At 40.6% G+C, this 20780-nt stretch overlaps 2 protein-coding genes across 2 annotated transcripts; both read left to right on the top strand.

The window, feature by feature from the left end:
- On the top strand, positions 1-11115 carry LOC134802147 (zinc finger and BTB domain-containing protein 41-like). Its single transcript, XM_063774741.1, has 5 exons — positions 1-1218; positions 2675-2835; positions 4457-4531; positions 5119-5248; positions 10990-11115. Exons 1-5 carry the CDS (start codon positions 88-90, stop codon positions 11113-11115), a joined length of 1623 nt encoding a protein of 540 aa, XP_063630811.1. The 5' UTR covers positions 1-87.
- Positions 11116-12653: 1538 nt separating this feature from the next.
- Positions 12654-20366, top strand: LOC134802146 (transcription factor che-1-like). The gene is made up of 5 exons (XM_063774740.1): positions 12654-12742; positions 14974-15144; positions 15466-15567; positions 16311-16409; positions 20259-20366. The coding sequence occupies exons 1-5, from the start codon at positions 12740-12742 to the stop codon at positions 20364-20366; spliced, it is 483 nt and encodes a 160-aa protein (XP_063630810.1). The 5' UTR covers positions 12654-12739.
- Positions 20367-20780: the final 414 nt, after the last annotated feature.

Genomic DNA, 20780 nt, shown 5'->3' with positions numbered 1-20780 from the left:
CTCACTACGAATTTAGTTGACAAAGTGGATAGAGCATCGAACAAGCTCCTTAATTTCACAATTGACATAAACTCAGAAATCATCCATATGGTACATGAAGATGATAGCGGCATAAAGAAAATTTACCGACAAGATCAAGGCAAAACTATTGTTAAAGACACAGACGGACTCACAGATGTTCTAGATTTTGAAGAAATAACTAAAACGTTGAATGATGACGTAGATCTAGATTTAAGTGATAATGAGTTGGACATAAATGATGGAAGCCCGTTTATAGATAGAGCAAAAACCTTTAATGTTGAAGAATTGTTCAGAGGAAAAATCGATAATGATTTAAATGATAACAGCAATAAGAATATAAATAATGATATTGGAGACATTATCAGCAAAGCTTTTAAAGGGAAAGATAAAGTTTGTATTAAAAAGTCGAATGATAATGTAAATAATCTTATTGCCGTAAAAAATGAAGATACTAGCAGCACGTTTCGTGATGCGGAAGAAGTGCTTAAAGCAAATATTAATGATCTACCATCAGATTTAACATTTAATGATGTTTCAATGAATGCTAATGATTTAAATGATAATGATTCTAATCTAGTTGATACTTTCAATAACTTTATCCTAGACCACGACTATTTCGATGAGAAATTTCTGCTTGAAACTGGTGATTCTGAATTTGTGAAAAAACATGTCATTTCTAAAAAAACTGATGAAGATTCTTTACTTAGAGAGATAATACCTAACGTGAATAATAAAGACGAAAAACTTACCTTCAAAGAACGACATTCTAATAAAACTAAGAATAAGAAAACAATCAACCCCGTAAAAAATCTTTTTAAACTGAAACTTATTAATAAAGGAGCTAAACCAAACAATGGCAAAAATATTCCAAAAGCGTCTAATAATAAAAATGATAAATCATTTAAAATTGAAGATGAATCAACATCAAACGAAAAATCTACTTCAGTACCAATAGTAACTAAAGCAGAACTACCAATTGATGATAACATTAAACCAGAATTGTCAAAAGAATTTATAAAATTTGGATCTGATTTTAACTTTAGGATCTTTGAGCTAAGCAAAGAAGAGCAGTTGGAAGAATTGCAGAAGAAGAGAGAAGGAGCACTGTATGTAAGCGCGCCGTACAAATGTGTTGATTGTGCGAAAGGCTTCAAGACAATGACGACATATGAAAACCATTTAAAAGTGCATCAACCGGTAAGTTTTTAGGGTTCCGTACCCAAAGGGTAAAACGGGACCCTATTACTAAGACTTCGCTGTCCGTCCGTCCGTCCGTCCGTCCATCCGTCCGTCCGTCCGTCTGTCACCAGGCTGTATCTCACGAACCGTGATAGCTAGACAGTTGAAATTTTCACAGATGATGTATTTCTGTTGCCGCTATAACAACAAATACTAAAAACAGAATAAAATAAAGATTTAAATGGGGCTCCCATACAACAAACGTGATTTTTGACCAAAGTTAAGCAACGTCGGGAGTGGTCAGTACTTGGATGGGTGACCGTTTTTTTTTGCTTTTTTTTGTTTTTTTTTTTTAATATGGTACGGAACCCTTCGTGCGCGTGTCCGACTCGCACTTGCCCGATTTTTTGGAATAACACAGTTACGTTACATAGATACTCACAGAATAAATAATAGTACTAGGTACAGAAAACTCACTCTCTAACAAAACGCGTCTGTTACGATTAGGACAGATATGACCGCTAGGTGGCGACAGCGCCACGCGCGGCTTATGGCTAACCACCAAAATTGGTGTGGGACGGATGTACTTGTAGCTACCCGTTACAAAGCGACGAAATCGCGGAGTGAGCCACGCCGTATTTCCTAAAACGTTAAAGTTAGAATGCTTAGAAATAAAGAAAAAGTGGAAAACACACTGTCACATCCCAGGCGAGACTCGAACTTGCGACTCCGGGATAAGAACCCGCCGCTCTCCCAGCTGAGCTACTCAGACTTACCCGTTGACAGCGAATATTTCCATCACATCTTTCATATGTGCCTAGCGACATCTACCGTAAGAGTAACTCCTTAATTAATTTTATATTAGACTTCCGGTTCGAGCGCCATCTTGATAGTCACGCGTCGTGATTAATTCCTTTGTTTTTTGCTCATTAATATTGTTTATAATGTGTAATATCGATAGCTTATTATACAGTAAACTAATGTGGTGGTGTGCAGTGAATGGAGAATTAATCTTGAAGCGCGTTTAACCACCATTTTGGAGTCAACGGCCGGTAGTCCACGTGCTTCTTGTAAAGGCCAGCTGTCGCTTTACAAGAGTTAATAAAATCACCGTGCACTGTCTTGTACTAACCGTACAACTTTAGTCGTATTACCTTGCTCCTAATACCTTGATACTGGCGAAATAGTCCCACTGGACTAAAGCCATAATTTTAAAAACAATACACGCCTTTTTTGGGCAGTCGTGTAAAAAGAAGATGAATTTTATTTTTTAGAACCAGCAAACGACACCACAACGCTTAGAAATAAGGGAAATGTAGAACAACTCACTGTCTCGGGCGAAACTGAAATCTGAAATACATATTGTTCAATAGTCAATAAAGTTCCATTTTGTAAGGTTTAAAAAAAAGAGTTGACAATTTTTGACCAGTTTTTGTATTGTTAAAAGTAAATAAGATCGTTTTTATTTCCATAGAGTTACGGTCCATTCTCGTGTGACATCTGCCACTCACGGCACAAGTCCGAGGCCCGTCGGCGCCGCCACACCGACACGCACCGCTTCAAGTATTGCTGCACGCGCTGCGAAGTCGTTGCTAGATCCAGGCAAGGATACATGAGTTTACATGTTTCGCAACTGTATGGTTTCCTAAAGTGTATTCATCCTTACGTGTCTTATCATGTAAACAAACGTGACGTCAAAGGTGACATTCCAACAATACTATTCATATACATACAATCTAGACATAATGTCAGATGTTTTTGAGATGCCATACAAATTACATACATATATACAAATATTAGGTATACAAGGTGACATTTGAGTCGTGATCAGTAATATGTTTTTCTAACTCCATAATCAACGAGCAATTTAATGCCCCTACTCTTACTAAAATCAGACAAGATTTTTTTTTTCATTTATCTTACTTTTACAAGTGTCAATGTGGTATTCAAACAGTTTTGTAAGATATTTCAAATGAAAAATTAAGTAAATTTTATTTCTAACTGGGACAAACGACAAAATTGATGTCAATGACAGTTCCGATTCAAAGAGGCGATTCAATTTACTAATTTAAATATTTTAATAAGTCGTTGTAATATCCTAAATCCACTTATAAAAGTAAAATAAATGACAAAAAATAAACAAAAAAAAAAATCTTGTCTGATTTTAGTAAGAGTAGGGGTAGAGATGGGTCGCGGGTATTTACCCAATTTACCCACCCAGGTAAATACCCGGTAAATACCCATCTACCCGGTATTTACCCGTATCTACCCAAATGGACGGGTAGATTCATTTCTTGTTGCACATGTCGATTTGTGTTAAAGTGGAGATATAAACCGAGTTAATGGTTGTAATTATTGTGTGTCATTTAAAATGAAATGGTTTAGTGAAACTTGCAGTTGTAACTAAGGAATTTTTAGTACAATTTTGATAAATATTAAAAAAAGGCCCTCATAAGAGTATTTTTTTTAGATTCGAGTAAATTATCGTACTTATACGTTGATAATACACATTCCAACTTCGGTCGGCGGGGGTGTGATTGCGGGGAGGGGGGTAAAAGTGAACTTTTTCATATAACTTGGAATCTGTCATTAATATCGAAAAGTGTTGTATGTACAAACTAAAGTAGACATAATTTTCTACAAAAAAGGTTATATACATTTTTGTCCTAAAACTAACTGTATTTGACTTATGATCTTCCCAAGTTGTGATACTGCACAATTTTTTTTTATTATCATTCATAAGTAGTCTTTATTTTCATCTTTCTAATGTATATTAAAAGCGTTTTAAAACATTTCCGGAACCCAGGGAATGATTTTACACGATTTTCATAATTGTACTGATATGTTAAAATCGAACTTCACCTCATAGCAACCTTTTCGTACTTAGTTTGAACATACATTTTATGTAACATTATAAAAAAATACTTAAATTAATCTTATTTATACTCACATACCATTAAACACATCAAATTTAGAAGAAAAACGAAAATACCCGCGTATTTACCCGCGGGTAGGTAAATATCGGGTATTTACCGGGTAAATACCCGCTCTCGGGTATTTACCCGGGTAGTTACCCATCTCTAAGTAGGGGCATTCAATTGCTCGTTGTTCATGGAGTTAGAAAAATATATTACTGGTCACGACTCAAATGTCACCCTGTATATTATAATATGGTGTACCAAACTATTTGAATACTTTGGATGCTACCTATATGACGCTGACTGTGGAGTACATGCAATAGGTATGTTTGTGGCAGGGAGCGGGCGGAGGAGCATTTCCACTGGCACGCTGGCAAGACGTTCCCGTGCCAATACTGCGGCGAACAATTTGGGTGAGTTATAACAATGTAGTATTAAACTAAAACACCAATCATCGTCAAATAAAGGATTTAATACAATAAAACAGACATAAATAACTTGGGAAGCTTTACTACGACGCCGCCATTGCGGCGATGCTCATCTGTCAGTCCTAGCCGCGCTATAGTGAGGGGACCATTTCCAATACCGATTGTTAGGCTGCACACGCGAAAGATCGTTATCGGTTATCAGTTGAGTGCACTCTGTTAGATGTGATATTTTAATAGAAATTTGACATTAATGATGACATGGCCTAGCGGTAAGAGCGTTAGACTTGCAATCCGGAGGTTGCGAGTACAAACCCCGGCTCGTACCAATGAGTTTTTCGAAACTTATGTACCAAATATCATTTGATATTTACCAGTCGCTTTTCGGTGAAGGAAAACATCGTGAGGACCGGACTAATCCCAATAAGGCCTAGTTTACCTTCTGGGGTGAAAGGTCAGATGGCAGTCGCTTTCGTGAAAACTAGTGCCCACGCCAATTCCTGGGATTCGTTGCAAAGCGGATCCCAGACGGAGTACCGTTGTGCAAAATGAAACGCTTTTTTACTATATCGCAGGAAGGCTTCGACCCACCTATCACACATACGTCTGCAGCACCCGGCCGCGTGCGTGTGGTGCGCGCAGTGCGGGGCGCCGTGCGTGGGAGCGCTGGGGCTGCGCCAGCACGCGCGCCGCCGGCACCCCACGGTGAGTTCCCTACGTTTCAGGAGCATCTATTTCACTGATTTAAACTTTCACGATTATTAAACATTATCAAACTGCACAACGGGACTTAATCGCGTATTTTAAGTTTTAAGATTTACCTCCGACGTTTCGAGGACGGCGTTGTCCGAATGTCAAAAATCGTCAGGTCAACAAGTCTGCGGTGGCTGAGCATTTGCTGGAGTCAGGACCAAACCACTGGATTGAGCTGCATAACCCTAAAATCCTCTCCACGGATCGCCATTTCTACAGTAGAAAAGTGCGGGAAGCCATTGAAATCAAAAAACATTGCAATTTTAATCGGGACGAGGGTTTTAAGATCTCATCCACATGGAATCCAGTCATTAGTAAATGTAAGCGGAAACGAATATCGACAGTCGATAAATCGAATATCGTTAGTGTTGTGTGTCGACAGAGTGACATCCCTAGTGCGCAAAACGTTCAAACTGATAAACAAGACCAAGTGCGGGTAGTTCGAAAAACTCGCGCGGCTAGAAGATGTTGATGTCAACTTGAGCCAGTCTTCTCCGAGACCACGGGGACAACGCCGTCCTCGAAACGTCGGAGGTAAATCTTAAAACTTAAAATACGCGATTAAGTCCCGTTGTGCAGTTTGATAGCATCTATTTCGTTCTATTTTCGCCATTCTGATAAACTTTTATTGCAACTATAAATATTTATTTATGTAAACTTTTTTGCACAATTTAACAAGAAATAAAAACCGGCCAAGTGCGAGTAGGACTCGCGCAGGAAGGGTTCCGTACCATTACGCAAAAACCTGCAAATCACGTTTGTTCTATGGGAGCCTCACTTATATATTTACTATATTCTATTTTTAGTATTTGTTGTTATAGCGGCAACAGAAATACATCATCTGTGAAAATTTCAACTGCCTAGCTATCACGGTTCATGAGATACAGCCTGGTGACAGACAGACGGACAGCGGAGTCATAGTAATAGGGTCCTGTTTTTACCCTTTGGGTACGGAATCTTAAAAAGAGTACCCTCTACTATTTTGTCAACCATTGGACTAAACAGAAACAGTTATAGTTCGTTTTTTTTAGCATTAGAAAGAAGGTAAACGATCTTCACATGACGTCTTTTTATTAAAAATCACCATTGAAAAGTCACAGCAAATATATTAGAATTATAAATCATATACAATCTTTTTAATGGGAAATATATGTTTATTACTCATACATCATTCTTAAATATAAAATATTATTAATCAATTAAATTGTCAAATCACAAAATACCTACAAATACAAATGCATTTCAACACATCTAAATTTAACCTTATAAAATAACTTACAATTAAATAAAAACTAAATTACAACTAACACAAATAGTCCCCCAGATCCGATCCCTGCGGAAGGGTGCCCATAATGCTGGCTACATTCCCCCGCTGAATCGCAACTCCAATTCTTTGGCCAAGGAATGAGCCAGCCCTAGGATCCCTGGTGGAGTCAAGGAGCATCTTCTTCAAATCTTTGTACAAACTGAGCGCATCCTGACACCAAGGTCCCAAAGTTTCAACCGCAAATGCCGAAAACAAGTGATTGCCCGACAGTCCAGCATATTTGCGGCGTTTTAGAGCTTCAGCTGCTGCCGCCGCTCCGCCAGGCCTTAACGAAGTAGCGGCTAAATGGGACGGCGCCAGAGTATCCACGCAAGTTGCATCCCAGATAAGCGGCCGTCCCATCCGCCAGGGAATAAGGGTCATTCCGTCGGGCCTCTTTCCGTCGTCGCGCACAAGACCGGGAGGCTCCAACACAGATGGCACGCCCACACTGACAAGAGCCCGGCGGATAACATCATTAAGGCTGGCATGGCGGGAAAAGCGACCTGCGCTCTTCCGGCAGGAAAGGCCGTGGTAACCGCGACTATCAACCTCCACTCCGCAAGGACAGCGATGAGGGACAACTAAATCAGCCCCTATGCGGAGACCGACCGCCAATCGTAGGGAGTTATTGTCCAAAAGGGTAGCGCAGTTACTGGAGGGATACGCATGAAGCCAATAACCTGACTCCGTTCTGGAAGAAGCTAGGAGACGGGCTTTCTCCTCGCTTGAAGCAGCAGAATCAAGGAGTGAAGCCTGAACCTTGCGACAGAGAGGTTCATCCCACGTCCTCTGAATGTGTCCTTTGGAAGGCAGGTCCACGGTCGGGCACGCCAAACGCCAAGCATTCACTGCATCCGACAGGTACGCCACCTCGAAGTCAGGTATTGACGGAGTGAGTATCTTTCCTACGAGGGATAGCGTACCATGGACGGATGACAGAAACGCAGGCAAAGCAACACTAGAAATGCGTCTTATACCCAGACCGCCGAAGCGGATCGGTAAAGTTGCTTGTAGAAACTGCCTATCATCGAGCCTAATATTAAATATCTTTTGTATTTCGACATGTATAGTACTGTCGATCACTTGACACAAATGAGAATGCCTAAAGAATGGACTGCACCTCATTGCATAAGTAAGTTTCGGGACGAAAAGGCAAAACCGGATAATAAAAAAGGCCATGTGAGCGTTAATTTTCAGTAGGCGGTCAGAATGCTCAGAGAAACGATGTAATTGGCTATCAATGAAATCCGGGATCGCCTCGCCGAAAACTGGGGCTCCAAGAAGATGAAGGGAGCTCTTGGACACCGACTTTATTCCTGGACATTCAACCTCGAACTCTCCCAAGATCTGAGATCTGTTCGGATTGTCGGAGCTTATGTAAAGCTCACATTTGCTCGTATTCAGCTCCAGGCCAACCTCACCAAGCTTCACGGTTAAAGACCGTAGATCATCAAGGACCGAGCTTGCCTCACCGCCTAAAGTGCCGTCATCCAGATACCAACAGTTAAATTTTGAATTAAGAGCTGTAATTATTGGATGAATTGCGAGGCTGAAGATGGCCGGCCCCATCGGATCTCCCTGCTGACACCCAACTGCAGAGAGAATATTGTGAGGTCCATACATCAAATTTGAGGGGTACCTATAGCACTGCCAGAGGTACGGGTATAGACCAGGGATATTCCTCTGCACCTCCGTCAACATGGCGCCACGGTCCACCGAATTAAAAGCGTTTCTGATGTCTAATTTTAGAAGTACTTGATCCTCGCAACGATGTAAAAAAGTTCGACAGGCATGAACTGCAGCCTCACATCCTCCCTTGGAGCCGAAACCCAATTGAGTTGGCTGGAACATGGGCTCCAGGCCTTCGGCGATACTTTTGCAGGCGACCTTGGAAGCAAGCCTCCGGAAAGTTGAGCCAATGGCAATGGGGCGAATGCCGCCATCCTTTTTACGCAAAGCGCAGAGACTGGCCCCGTACAGAGTTGGGACTACTTCTGCACAAACCTTTCCGGCAAGCATGAGATTGACAAGGCGGGTAATACTCGCGAGCAAATCGTCGTTCCTGCCACCAGGAGCGCCGAGAATGAGATCTTTAAGGTGCTGATCTTTTTACATTATTTTATTTACATAAGTAATATAAACAAATTTATTAAAGCGTTTTTCAATATTTTTTTAAAAAAGACACGTTAAGATTGTTTACCTTCATTCTAATGCTAAAAAATTCGGGCAAGTGCGAGTCGGACTCGCGCACGACGGGTTCCGTACCATATAAAAAAAAAAAACAAAAAAAAAAGCAAAAAAAAAACGGTCACCCATCCAAGTACTGACCACTCCCGACGTTGCTTAACTTTGGTCAAAAATCACGTTTGTTGTATGGGAGCCCCATTTAAATCTTTATTTTATTCTGTTTTTAGTATTTGTTGTTATAGCGGCAACAGAAATACATCATCTGTGAAAATTTCAACTGTCTAGCTATCACGGTTCGTGAGATACAGCCTGGTGACAGACAGACGGACGGACGGACTGACGGACGGACAGCGAAGTCTTGGTAATAGGGTCCCGTTTTACCTTTTGGGTACGGAACCCTAAAAATCACCATTGAAAAATAAGTCACAGCAAATATATTAGAATTATAAATCATATACAATATTTTTACATTATTTTATTTACATAAGTAATATAAACAAATTTATTAAAGCGTTTTTCAATATTTTTTTAAAAAAGACACGTTAGGATTGTTTACCTTCATTCTAATGCTAAAAAAACGAACTATAGTTTGGTGCAGGATTATAGAGAGTGGGCCCAAGAGTAGACTCTAAGAGACCCTAATCTAATACCTTTAAACGAGCAATTCTTGTTTATTTAGTTATATATACAGGGTGGAAAGGCACGACGATCCTTCCCGGAAGTATTAGGTCGTTTAAGTGATACAGAGACTATTGGTAATGGTAAGAATCGTTAATTGAGTAAAAAATAAAAATTGCAAAAATACTACTTTTTAACTGTGGTGATAACCCTATAGCATGTGCACATGACGGCTAGATTAAGGATCTCCGTCGGGAAAGCTCGGGACTTTACACTTTTTTCCGATCGTTGACAGTATCGCAATGATGTATGAATGACGCATAAATGTCAAATAAATCAAATGCATGCAAAAATATTACAAACAATTTTATTACTTTCTTAGATAATTACTTTTTTCCAATATTTAATACTATCTTCTTTTCACATACGGTGTTCAAATGTACCTCCGTGTATTACAACGCCGCCGCAGCCCGTACCCGAGTATGTCGATGCACATGCGATATAGTGTATGCTCTTCGTCATTTATCCTCCGCAGAAAGCACCAATTAGCCTTTGTCTCATTTCGTCCGCAGTTTCACATTCCGTTTGGTTTGGTACACCATATCTTTTACACAGCCCCACAAATTTAAATAGCCACGAGCATCTAACATTTTTATTTGAAGAATATGACATTCAATAAGTAATAGTTCAATGAAAATTTAATTTCAAACATCAGACGTCTTGTCTATTTCCTACCACGCAAGAAGGTTTGTTAGTTTGGTATTGAAGAAGTATTTATTCTTGATTTATTCTTAGTATTTCATTTTTGCAAGTTCATTTGGTGCAACTAACACAACCTACATGTAATTTTTTATTATTTTAAATTGTTTCCAATTATTCGAAAATAATTTTGTGAAACGTGTTAAGAAATTAAAACCTTTTTATCAGTCAAGGAAACCAGAGATATTTATAAGACGATTGCGTACTTTTGAGTGGTTGTCAATGTCACCATTTGAACTGTCGTTGTAAACAATGTTGTGGTTAGTATTATTAATATTAAGGAATAACATAACTATTTCATTCAAGTATTGAACAAGTGGAACCACTAAGAAAGCGAAAATCCTGCAATGATTCTTACCGTGCTGTAAGCAGACCTAAAAATGGTTAGATGGCAACAAATTAGCATAATTTCCTGTCGAATACTGATTGTTTACAAGTAAGTTCATTGACCCTGTCACCTGTTAGGGTTAGAACAAAGTAGTTTTTTGCGTGGATGTTTAAAAGGTCATAATTTAGAAACGGTTGCCCATATTAACATAGTTTCTATGGAGAAAATATAGAGCTTAGGCTAAACTATCTCCCATTTCCGGAAAGGATCGTCGTGCCTTTCCACCCTGTATATTTCGGGGATCTCAGAAACGGCTCTAACGACATCGATGAAATTTGCTATATGGGGGTTTTCGGGGGCGATTATTCGATCTAGCTAGGTCTTATCTCTGGGAAAACGCGCATTTTTGAGTTTTTATATGTTTTCCGAGCAAAGCTCGGTCTTCCAGATATTGTTCTCTATGTGACTTGTCAGGACTTGTCTCCGTTGTAGGTGGCCAACAGCGAGGACTCCGTGGAGTTGTACTGCTTCACCTGCCGCATACAGTTCCAGAACTCAGACGCCTATCTTCGACACAAGGAGGTGTCGGGATCCAGCTGTCATTCTGATCTACGGTAAATACCTGCATACATTTAAAGCCGGAGGTAATTTTTTTTTCAGGTGCTCTATTCCCATATTTTTTTAGTAACAATTATACCTACGTCTATAGTGCGACATAAAATAGTAGAAATTAAATAAAATGGAACTAAAAAAATCCATACTAAGGGGCTGTCCATAAATTACGTCATCGATTTTTGACGATTTATGACCCCCCCTTAAAATCATCCAAAAATCATGCTTCGAATGACCCCGTTTCCTCCTACGTCATGCTACCATCATCCGTTGTCCAGACCCCCCCCCCCCCCTAATTTGAAATGACGTAATTTATGAATAGCCCCTAAATTGTTGCCATGTTTAAGCATTTTACGTCAGAAATGTGACAGTTACGTAGGAAAAGGCGCCCTCAATAATTTTCTACAATTTCTTGTCGGACTATATGTTAGTAATAAAATAAATACAGAATTAATCACTAAAACAAAATTCCAAATAAGTACACAAATGTCTTGTCAGCGTAAAGTCGATAAAGTGGGACCACGCTAAGTTTTCACGCTAATGCCACAGAATAATTAATAGTACTACCGTACAGAAAGGAAACTTCCTACAAAAACGAAGTTTGACAGCGGTTCAGGGTCGAATCATGCTGTCCCTTTCTAGTATATGGCACTATCCCTTTCGGCTATTTAGGGTTGTCAAAAATCAAGTGATTATCTTATCTGTGGTCGTGCACGCAAAAGGAAGTCAAGTGGTGCCAACCCTAATAATTGCTCGGAGCAATGCTGAGCCGAGCGGAGCCGAGTTTGACCGAAGTCAGGAGTTTCGCACCCCTGCTAATGCCAAGTGCTACGTCAGGTCGTCCTGGTAAAATGTCCGCGATCCCAGGACGCCTCCCCAATACGCCGGTGTGGGTTTAGTGGGTAGGCTCCTCCCTCTCTTTTCACAATTGAAAAGAGCTGGGAGATGAGAGTCCCACATACCGCCCCATAATGAGCTCACCTCAGGGCCGGGGGTATGATGCGTAACAGCATTGCCACATCGACAAAAAAAATCTACGTCATAGTTAGTGTAGTCAGGGGGGTGTCACTACGCAGTTTAGGTACATTTGGCCGGCGGGCCGCTCGGGCCGGCGTATGGCAGTGGGCTGCCGCTCGACCGCACGATAGTCGTGTCACGTGACGCTCGCGCAAAGAATATTCACGGTTCGTGCGCGGTTATAAGGTTCAATTTTGTTGCAGGCGGCGAGTATAGGTATAATTTTATACCTAAACCTGACTTTTGTCAAGGAGTGAATTTTCTGTACGGTAGTACTATTAGTTATTCTGTGGTGTAGTCAGAGTCTAAACTTGGTCATGGGAACTGAAATGAATGTCATATACTAAGAAAAAGTGACCAAGGCCTCTAGTGCCCCAGGCTGGAATCGAACCAGCGTCCTCTGCTATCACGGCAGGTGCCTAAGCCACTCGGCCACCGGGCCACAGCGGCAGTATTTTTCTGAAATAATTTAATTTGTTCAAATACTTTGGTCATGGGATTTTATTAAATATTTTGTTGTAGTTTTTGTGCCTCGTGCGGCGATAGTTTCGAGTCGGAGCAGGCGTTGTTGCGTCATCGTAAACTACACGCAGATGCCCCCGTGCCGTGCCATATGGTAAGTAAAAACCGGCCAAGTGCGAATCGCACTCGCGCACGAAGGTTTCCGTACCGTTACGCAAAAACGGCAAAAAATCACGTTTGTTGTATACCCCACTTATATATTTACTATATTCTATTTTTAGTATTTGTTGTTATAGCGGCAACAGATATACATCATCTGTGAAAATTTTAACTGTCTAGCTATCACGGTTCGTGAGTTACAGCCTGGTGACAGACAGACAGACGGGCGGACCCTATTACTGGTCGATTTTTTTCAGTGTAGATTTCCGCAAAGTAACGCCTAATTCTATAGTGACATATATCATGTCAATACAATTTTGCGAGAATTGCGTTTCAAGGTTATACAGTCAGCAGCAGAAATTGCTAAGCTGGCCAGGTGTTGAAAATGATCTTGACGCGATTTTATTGTTAAGAGCCAACGGGAGTGGTCATTTCTCCATACAAACGTACTCCTCGTTTTCCTCCGTGGTTTTTGAAGCTAGAGCAATGATTTTTTCAACACAGATTAATATTGTCAATATCTGTGTCGGACCGTTTTGCTTTTTTTGATATTTTTGTTTTTTAAGGCGCTAGAGCCCTTCAAAAATGGCCAAAATGGCCTAATTGACTATGCCGCAATGAGAGGCGTGGCATTCAAAACTGATATCAATTAGCCAAAAAAGCAAAACGGTCCGACACAGATAATTTCATAATCATTTAGATTTCCAAATTTGGTTACGATTGGTTAAGTTTTGGAGGAGGAAACAGAGGAGTACGAAACCTCGATTTTTGAGATTTTTACGCAGGATTTTTCGCCTTGTCCTTATCGCACTACTTTTAGGTGCCGCTTCCGTTAGCGAGACGGGTATATTTACCTAAAATATTTAAAACTCAGCTCCTGTTTCGTCTTAAGAGCGTACCAAGGTAATTTTAAACACCTCGCCCGCTTAGCAACTTCTGCTGCTGACTGTACCCAACATAGAAGGTAGGATCGTATAGAAGTGGTATACGCGTGCCTCCGTGAGGGACAAAACATACGCAAATGCGACACTGTGATTGGTCGAATTTATTTTTTGCCCACCATAATCCATACTAAAAAAATGGTGGGGAACAAAAAATATGTGAGACTGTGATAAGGACAAACAATAATAGTGCTTTCTCTGCTACTCCTACTGAAAGATACGTAAAACTATCCCGTTCTGTCAGTTATCCCCACCACTCATGCCCGATCCAGTTTAATACTAGATTCATGGTATCCAAGCTGTTTGAAATAGTCGTTTGTGTTACAAGGGATCAAAATGATATATTTCCGTCAAGGGCGTACATTGAATCCTGAATGAAGCGATGGATTCTAAAGTAGAATCCTGAGCGTAATGAGGGATTCAAGTGTTAACGCCCAAGACGAAATAATTTTGATACCGTGTGACACATACTGCTTTTCACATCAACTATGAGGAAATAGTTATGTTCCAAAATATATATTATTTACCAAATAAAATAGTATGCATGAAAGAAAAAATCGTGTACTAGAACAGAAAAGTACAACTTTGATCCCTCCTAGCAGGGACGAAAAGTGCCACTTTAATCCCTCCTAGCGGGGAAGAAAAAGCCCTTTTTCGAATAGGTGACCTGAAAAATACTTTTCTCAAAAATGGACGGCAAAGTCGACTTTGCCGTTTAAAAAATAGGTTGCGAAGCGCGTAGTTTATGGTCAGTCAAAAATTAAAAAGTTAAAAACATTGCAGTCTCGATTTTGGGACTGCAATGTTGCATACAAATTCCATTATTTGTCGAGTTCCAAACTTTTTAAAAGTTGAAATGGCCATATCAAATGAAGGCACAGGCCCATTAAACAGCCAAACAGATGATTAGTACCGCGACTATTTAGCTGTCTCAAATAGGTTGGCGTACTTTCGGCAGAAAAATACACTTCTATTTTTTTATTAAAAAAATAAAAAGGCGGCAAAGCTAATTTTTTCAATTGTTTCTACTTTTTTCTGTGAAAATATATACGTAAGAAAGTTGCTTTTGTAAAATATTTCTATGATATTTATATTTCTTGCACCATTTTTGAGAAAAGCACTATATATGACTCGGCTGGAAGGCTACTTGCTGGCTTCGGATTCAATTAAACGGACTCCCAAGGTCGTCCGTTTAAAACGAATCCTCAGCCTGCAAGTAGCTACTTCCGAGCCTCGACAATAATGTACTATTATTAATTATGTACCTATAATTTTATTTGCGCAGTGTCCCGCGTGGTTCACAACCGCGCACTCGCGCGAGACGCATTACCTGCGCGCGCACCTCGGCGCGTCCACGCCCCGCGCCGCCCCGGCGTCCACGCCCCGCCACCCCCGCCCCCGCCGCCCGCCCGGCAACAAACCCGCCATGTGCGAGCTTTGCGGGAAGAAATACCATGTAAGTCTTACCTTACATTATATGTAACAATATCTGGGAGACCGAGCTTGGCTCGGTAAACATATAAAAACTCAAAAATGCGTGTTTTCCCAGAGAAAAGACATAGCTAGATCGATTTTTCGCCCCCGAAAACCCCCATTATATATTCCCCATATTCCCGAAATATATAACGCGATAACGACGTATGATAATGGGTCAGAAATTAAAACTTTCGACTGTACCGTGAACTATTTTTTTCCCCGTGTAAATAACTATAACCATAGCAAAGAGTAACAGTAACAAATTGATTCACTCACATGTGTGATAATATTTTGTATTCAGTCCGCAGCCGCCCTGTCGTACCACCAGCGCTCACACACGGGCGAGAAACCATTCGCCTGCACGCGATGCCCGAAAAGCTTCGCTCTCAACCACTCGCTGCAGGTGAATCCACAATACAAACTTTTATTGCAAAGTTTAGATGTCAAACCGCCCTAAGATATTTTTCTTAAGACGTTGTAGTCGTTTTTCTATCTACATATTTATTACAAACAATAGAGAAAATATTTTTAATAGGGAGTATTACTGCAATGTTCTGCCGCAAGAGTGCAGCACTAGCACCCATCGTAAACCATAGAGTAACTGATACATACTGTGTGCCTTAAACTGTTTTTTGACAAGTTTTCACAGACAATAAAATATGATATTGATACATCAAGGCGGTTTGTTTACAAAGGGTCTACCGGGAACGCAGCTATCTACCTCTTTATCGCTCGAATATGCCAGAGTGATGAGAGGTTAGATAACAGAATTTCGACTCTCTCGTTTGCGGTAGACACTAGATTGTGAGTATTTGTGGTAATGGCGCCCCCTACGCAGGGTTTCGCGTAATATTCCCTATTTGTCATTGTTTTAATTTCTATGAAATTTGTTTTTCGCTCTTAACATACTAACCCAACATATAATATGAAACGCACATTGGACGGCATAAGTCTATACGTTCTTAAGGGTCGGTTGCACCAAACTGTTCGTATCGTTAAAAAGTTCGCAAAATTTTTATGTATGGAAAGTTTCATAGTAAAGCGCCGGGGCGCGCCGGCTGACATTGATCAGTCTGTCAAATGTGGTTGGTGCAACTGGCCCTAAGTCTATGATGTGAACTGAACTAGTCATGCATGTGTGTGTAGGCGCACATCCGCACGCACACAGGGGAGCGCCCGTACCGTTGCTCGCGGTGCCCGCGCGCGTTCCTCAACGCCAACAATCTAGCACGACATAAGAAAACTGTAAGTCCTATTCATATACACAGTTTATTGTAAATGACGGCGATAATTACCATTTGCCCCCGCCCCACGTTCAGAGGGCGGGAATACATGCGTACGATTCACTCCCATTTGTCCCCGCCGGGAAAAAATGCGACGAAACCGAAGCGGTCACACGTGTGAATGATTCATTCCCATTTGGCCCCGTCGGCCTCGGAATTGGTGCTTTCCTATTTGTCCCCGTCTGGAACAAATTGGAATTAATCGTTCCCATTTGGGCCTTCCCCCTGCACGTGCGGCGGGGAGGAATGGGAATCAGGGGTCGGAAACTGGTATTTGCTCCATACAAAAATACCGGTATTATTAAGTTCTTTTTCGTTCTTTGGTTTATTATTTCATTTTTAATTGGACAATCTTATAACACAAAGTCGTTACCTAAATACATGATTCAGTCCTACGTAAAAAGCATAAAATAATTCAAAATATTGGTCTATTTCAGGGTTTTTTAAAAATACCGGTTCCGAGCCCTGGCGGCTTAGCACGGTCGCGTTTTTATCCCTTGTCACCATGCCTGTCACGTTCTAACAAGTATGTAAGTGCGAAAGGGACGCGCATAGTGATAGTCGATAAAAATGGAACCGTGCTGAGCCCGCTGATGGGAATACACCGCGATAAACATACGACATCGCTCTTTGATCTGCCTACCCTAATGGGAAACCATACAATTGCAAAATATTTAAAACTGGAAAAACATATAATTGCGACATATGAAAAACGATATAATTGGTAATAGAGTTATACCAAGATAACTCTGCAGCGATGTTGATAGCGCAGACTGTGCAAGTGTTATTTTATACGTCATAATTTCATCAATGTGCTATCAAAATCGCTGCGGACTTGCAGAGTTATCTTGGTGTAACGGTAACTCTATCTACAGCTGGAAAACCATAGGTACAATTGCGATGTATGGATTTCCAGCTGACGAAATCCATACTAATATTATAAAGGCGAAAGTGTGTCTGTCTGTCTGTTACCTCTTCACGCTTAAGCCGCTGAACCGATTTAGTTGAAATTTGGTATAGAGATAGTTTGAGTCCCCGGGAAGGACATAGGATAGTTTTTATGTCGGAAATCATCCCTGAAGAGAGTGCAAAGGGGGGTGGAATTGAAAGAGTGAATGCATTGCCTAATAATTGAAGTAAGCAATGCGCGAATTGAATGATTGCTATTAGCATTATCCAGGCGCTATACCTACTTTAGCTGCTGTCACTAATTCCACGCAGACGAAGTCGCGGGCAAAAGCTAGTGCTTATATAATTCCTTGTCGTAGTTGATAGCGCAGAATGTGCAAGTGTTATTTTATACGTCATAATTTCATAGAAGTTGGACATAGACGTGCGCGCCGGTCGAAAAAAATCGGGCGGCGGCGCGCCACGAAAAAATCCACGGCGGCGGCGTAACGCCGGCGGCGTGGGATTTTTCAACTTTTCAATATTAAAACGTATATAATGAAAGCCACGCTTAACCCTTAAATCGACAAGGGAAAAAAATCTCAAAAAACTGTGTTAGTATCATTTTTTAGTGTTATTATCTTATTATGTGCTTTCACCCAGCAGATGGGATTTGCAGTCAGCCCCAAAACAGTTAAAGAAAAAGAAAAAAATAAAATAACAACCTGACTGTAGAACAAACGAAGCTTAAATAATAATAAAATCTTATTATGTGGTTGTTTATTGTAGAAAAATCATAAAAATCATCTATTTATAATAGTTTCGAAAAAACATAGGTACCTATGTCAAATATGTTGGATGTTGCCAGGTTCAGTGTAAATAAAAAGATACGCCGCATAATGTAAGACGTCCAGTATTTTGGACGTTGCCGAGTATACATACCTATACTTTATGTGTATAAGGTTTTTTTTGTCAAATTCATGTTTTTAGGGTTCCGTACCCAAAGGGTAAAACGGGACCCTATTACTAAGACTTCGCTGTCCGTCCGTCCGTCCGTCCGTCCGTCTGTCACCAGGCTGTATCTCACGAACCGTGATAGCTAGACAGTTGAAATTTTCACAGATGATGTATTTCTGTTGCCGCTATAACAACAAATACTAAAAACAGAATAAAATAAAGATTTAAATGGGGCTCCCATACAACAAACGTGATTTTTGACCAAAGTTAAGCAACGTCGGGAGTGGTCAGTACTTGGATGGGTGACCGTTTTTATTTTGCTTTTTTTTTCGTTTTGTTTTTTTGCATTATGGTACGGAACCCTTCGTGCGCGAGTCCGACTCGCACTTGCCCGGTTTTTTTAAATAAATATAGAATAATTGCATTTTTAGGGTTCCGTACCCAAAGGGTAAAACGGGACCCTATTACTAAGACTCCGCTGTCCGTCCGTCCGTCCGTCCGTCCGTCCGTCTGTCACCAGGGGGTCTACCGCGAAAACCGAAATTCGCAAATTGCGGGGATCTTTCTCTTTTACTCTCATTAAGACGTGATTAGAGTGACAGAGAAAAATGCCCGCAATTGACGAACTTCGATTTTCGCGGTTATAGCCCTGGCTGTATCTCACGAACCGTGATAGCTAGACAGTTGAAATTTTCACAGATGATGTATTTCTGTTGCCGCTATAACAACAAATACTAAAAGCAGAATAAAATAAAGATTTAAGTGGGGCTCCCATACAACAAACGTGATTTTTGACCGAAGTTAAGCAACGTCGGGCGGGGTCAGTACTTGGATGGGTGACCGTTTTTTTTTGCCTTTTTTGCATTATGGACGGAACCCTTCGTGCGCGAGTCCGACTCGCACTTGCCCGGTTTTTTTAATTACAAATACACTTACTGATAATGTCAAGTCAACTTATGTTAATATGAATTTAAGTAAAACTCATTTTTTTTCCAAAAACTATATAGCTCGTAGGTGGTAAAATTTTACCAGTCATTGACGTCATTTATTAAACTTAGCGGGGTATCGTAGGTTGCAGCAACATCTGAGCAATGGTTTTTGCAATAATGCATGCAATTATATAAATATTTTCGTAAGAAAATTGTCAAATTAAATCGGGTCTGTCTCTTGATGTCTTGATGAACGCACAGGAAAAAAAATCCGTAAAAATATTTTTATCTATTTGGTTCATTACGTTGTAATACGACAAGTAATGACTTTTTAAAACGTTTTGTAACACCTAACATCCATCTGTTTAATTTATCTACCATAAAAATTACTAGAATATTTGATAATTTTACTCTTCGCATACTTGGCAATGTCCAACATACTGGACTTAGCAAAAGTGCCGTGTAATTGACAACGGTCAAAACACTGGACATTATACTTTGTAAATGTGTTTTACCCATACATACAACACATTTTTATGTATGATTTACATAAACTACTGCCACATAAGAAATAGTTAGTATGGTGTTGGTGCGACATAAAATAGTAGTAGAAATTAAATTATATAACCAAAAAAATTCCGTACTAAATTATTGCCATGTTTAAGTAAGAAGTATTTTACGTCAAAAATGTGTGAGTTACGTAGGAAGTGGCGCTCGCAATAATTTTCAACTATTTTTTATCGGACTATAACCTATTACATATTTTAACGCTGCATAATACTGTCTTATAAAAAAATATTCGGCGCGAATTTTAAACTACCGGCGGCGGCGGCGGCGCGCTGACTCCTTATGGCGGCGGCGCGCCGCGGCGGCGCGCACGTCTAGTTGGACATTAAAGAAGAACACTTGGACATTATGTGCTATCAAAATCGCTGCAGACTTGTAGAGTTATCTTAGGGTAACGGTAACTCAATAAAACCATACAATTGCGAAGTATGTAAAGCCTGACGAAATCCTTATATAATTCCTTGGCGCAGGTACACCTCGGGCAGAAGCAGTACTCTCGGTGCGCGGCGTGCGCGCGCCGGCTCGCGTCGCCGGCCGCCGCGCGCGCGCACGCCGCCGCCGCGCACGGCGCCGCCTAGCCATTGTAGGAATCGGTTTATTTTATCCCACAGACAAAACATCCTCGAGACTGAGCATAGTCGCGCTACCTCCTCTGCCACGCATACGGTAAATTTACTCCATGTTCGAGTCAAAAGTGTCTTTGTGTGACGTCCGTGAACTCGTTCGTCGTTTGAACGGACCAATCACGGCACGGGATCTCGCTAACCTCGTCCCGCGCACCCCCGCATTTTTGGCAGCATCGATTGCATGAAATAATTGCTCTAAACTCCGTCTAGAGGATTCCTAGTCTATGTTTTATCCTAACGAACATTTGATTTTGTAGAAAGTGTATAGTAAATAAAACGCATTAATTATATATGGTTTTTATTGTAATATACAAACTTGTTATTTTGACACATATGCTTTGAATTCAGTGCGAACGCGACTTCAGA

This window comes from Cydia splendana, chromosome 24 (genome assembly GCF_910591565.1).
Source record: "Cydia splendana chromosome 24, ilCydSple1.2, whole genome shotgun sequence".
NCBI classification, from domain to species: Eukaryota; Metazoa; Arthropoda; class Insecta; order Lepidoptera; family Tortricidae; genus Cydia; species Cydia splendana.
Note: the sequence above shows the minus strand (reverse complement) of the source record. Positions and strands in the feature narration are given on the sequence as shown.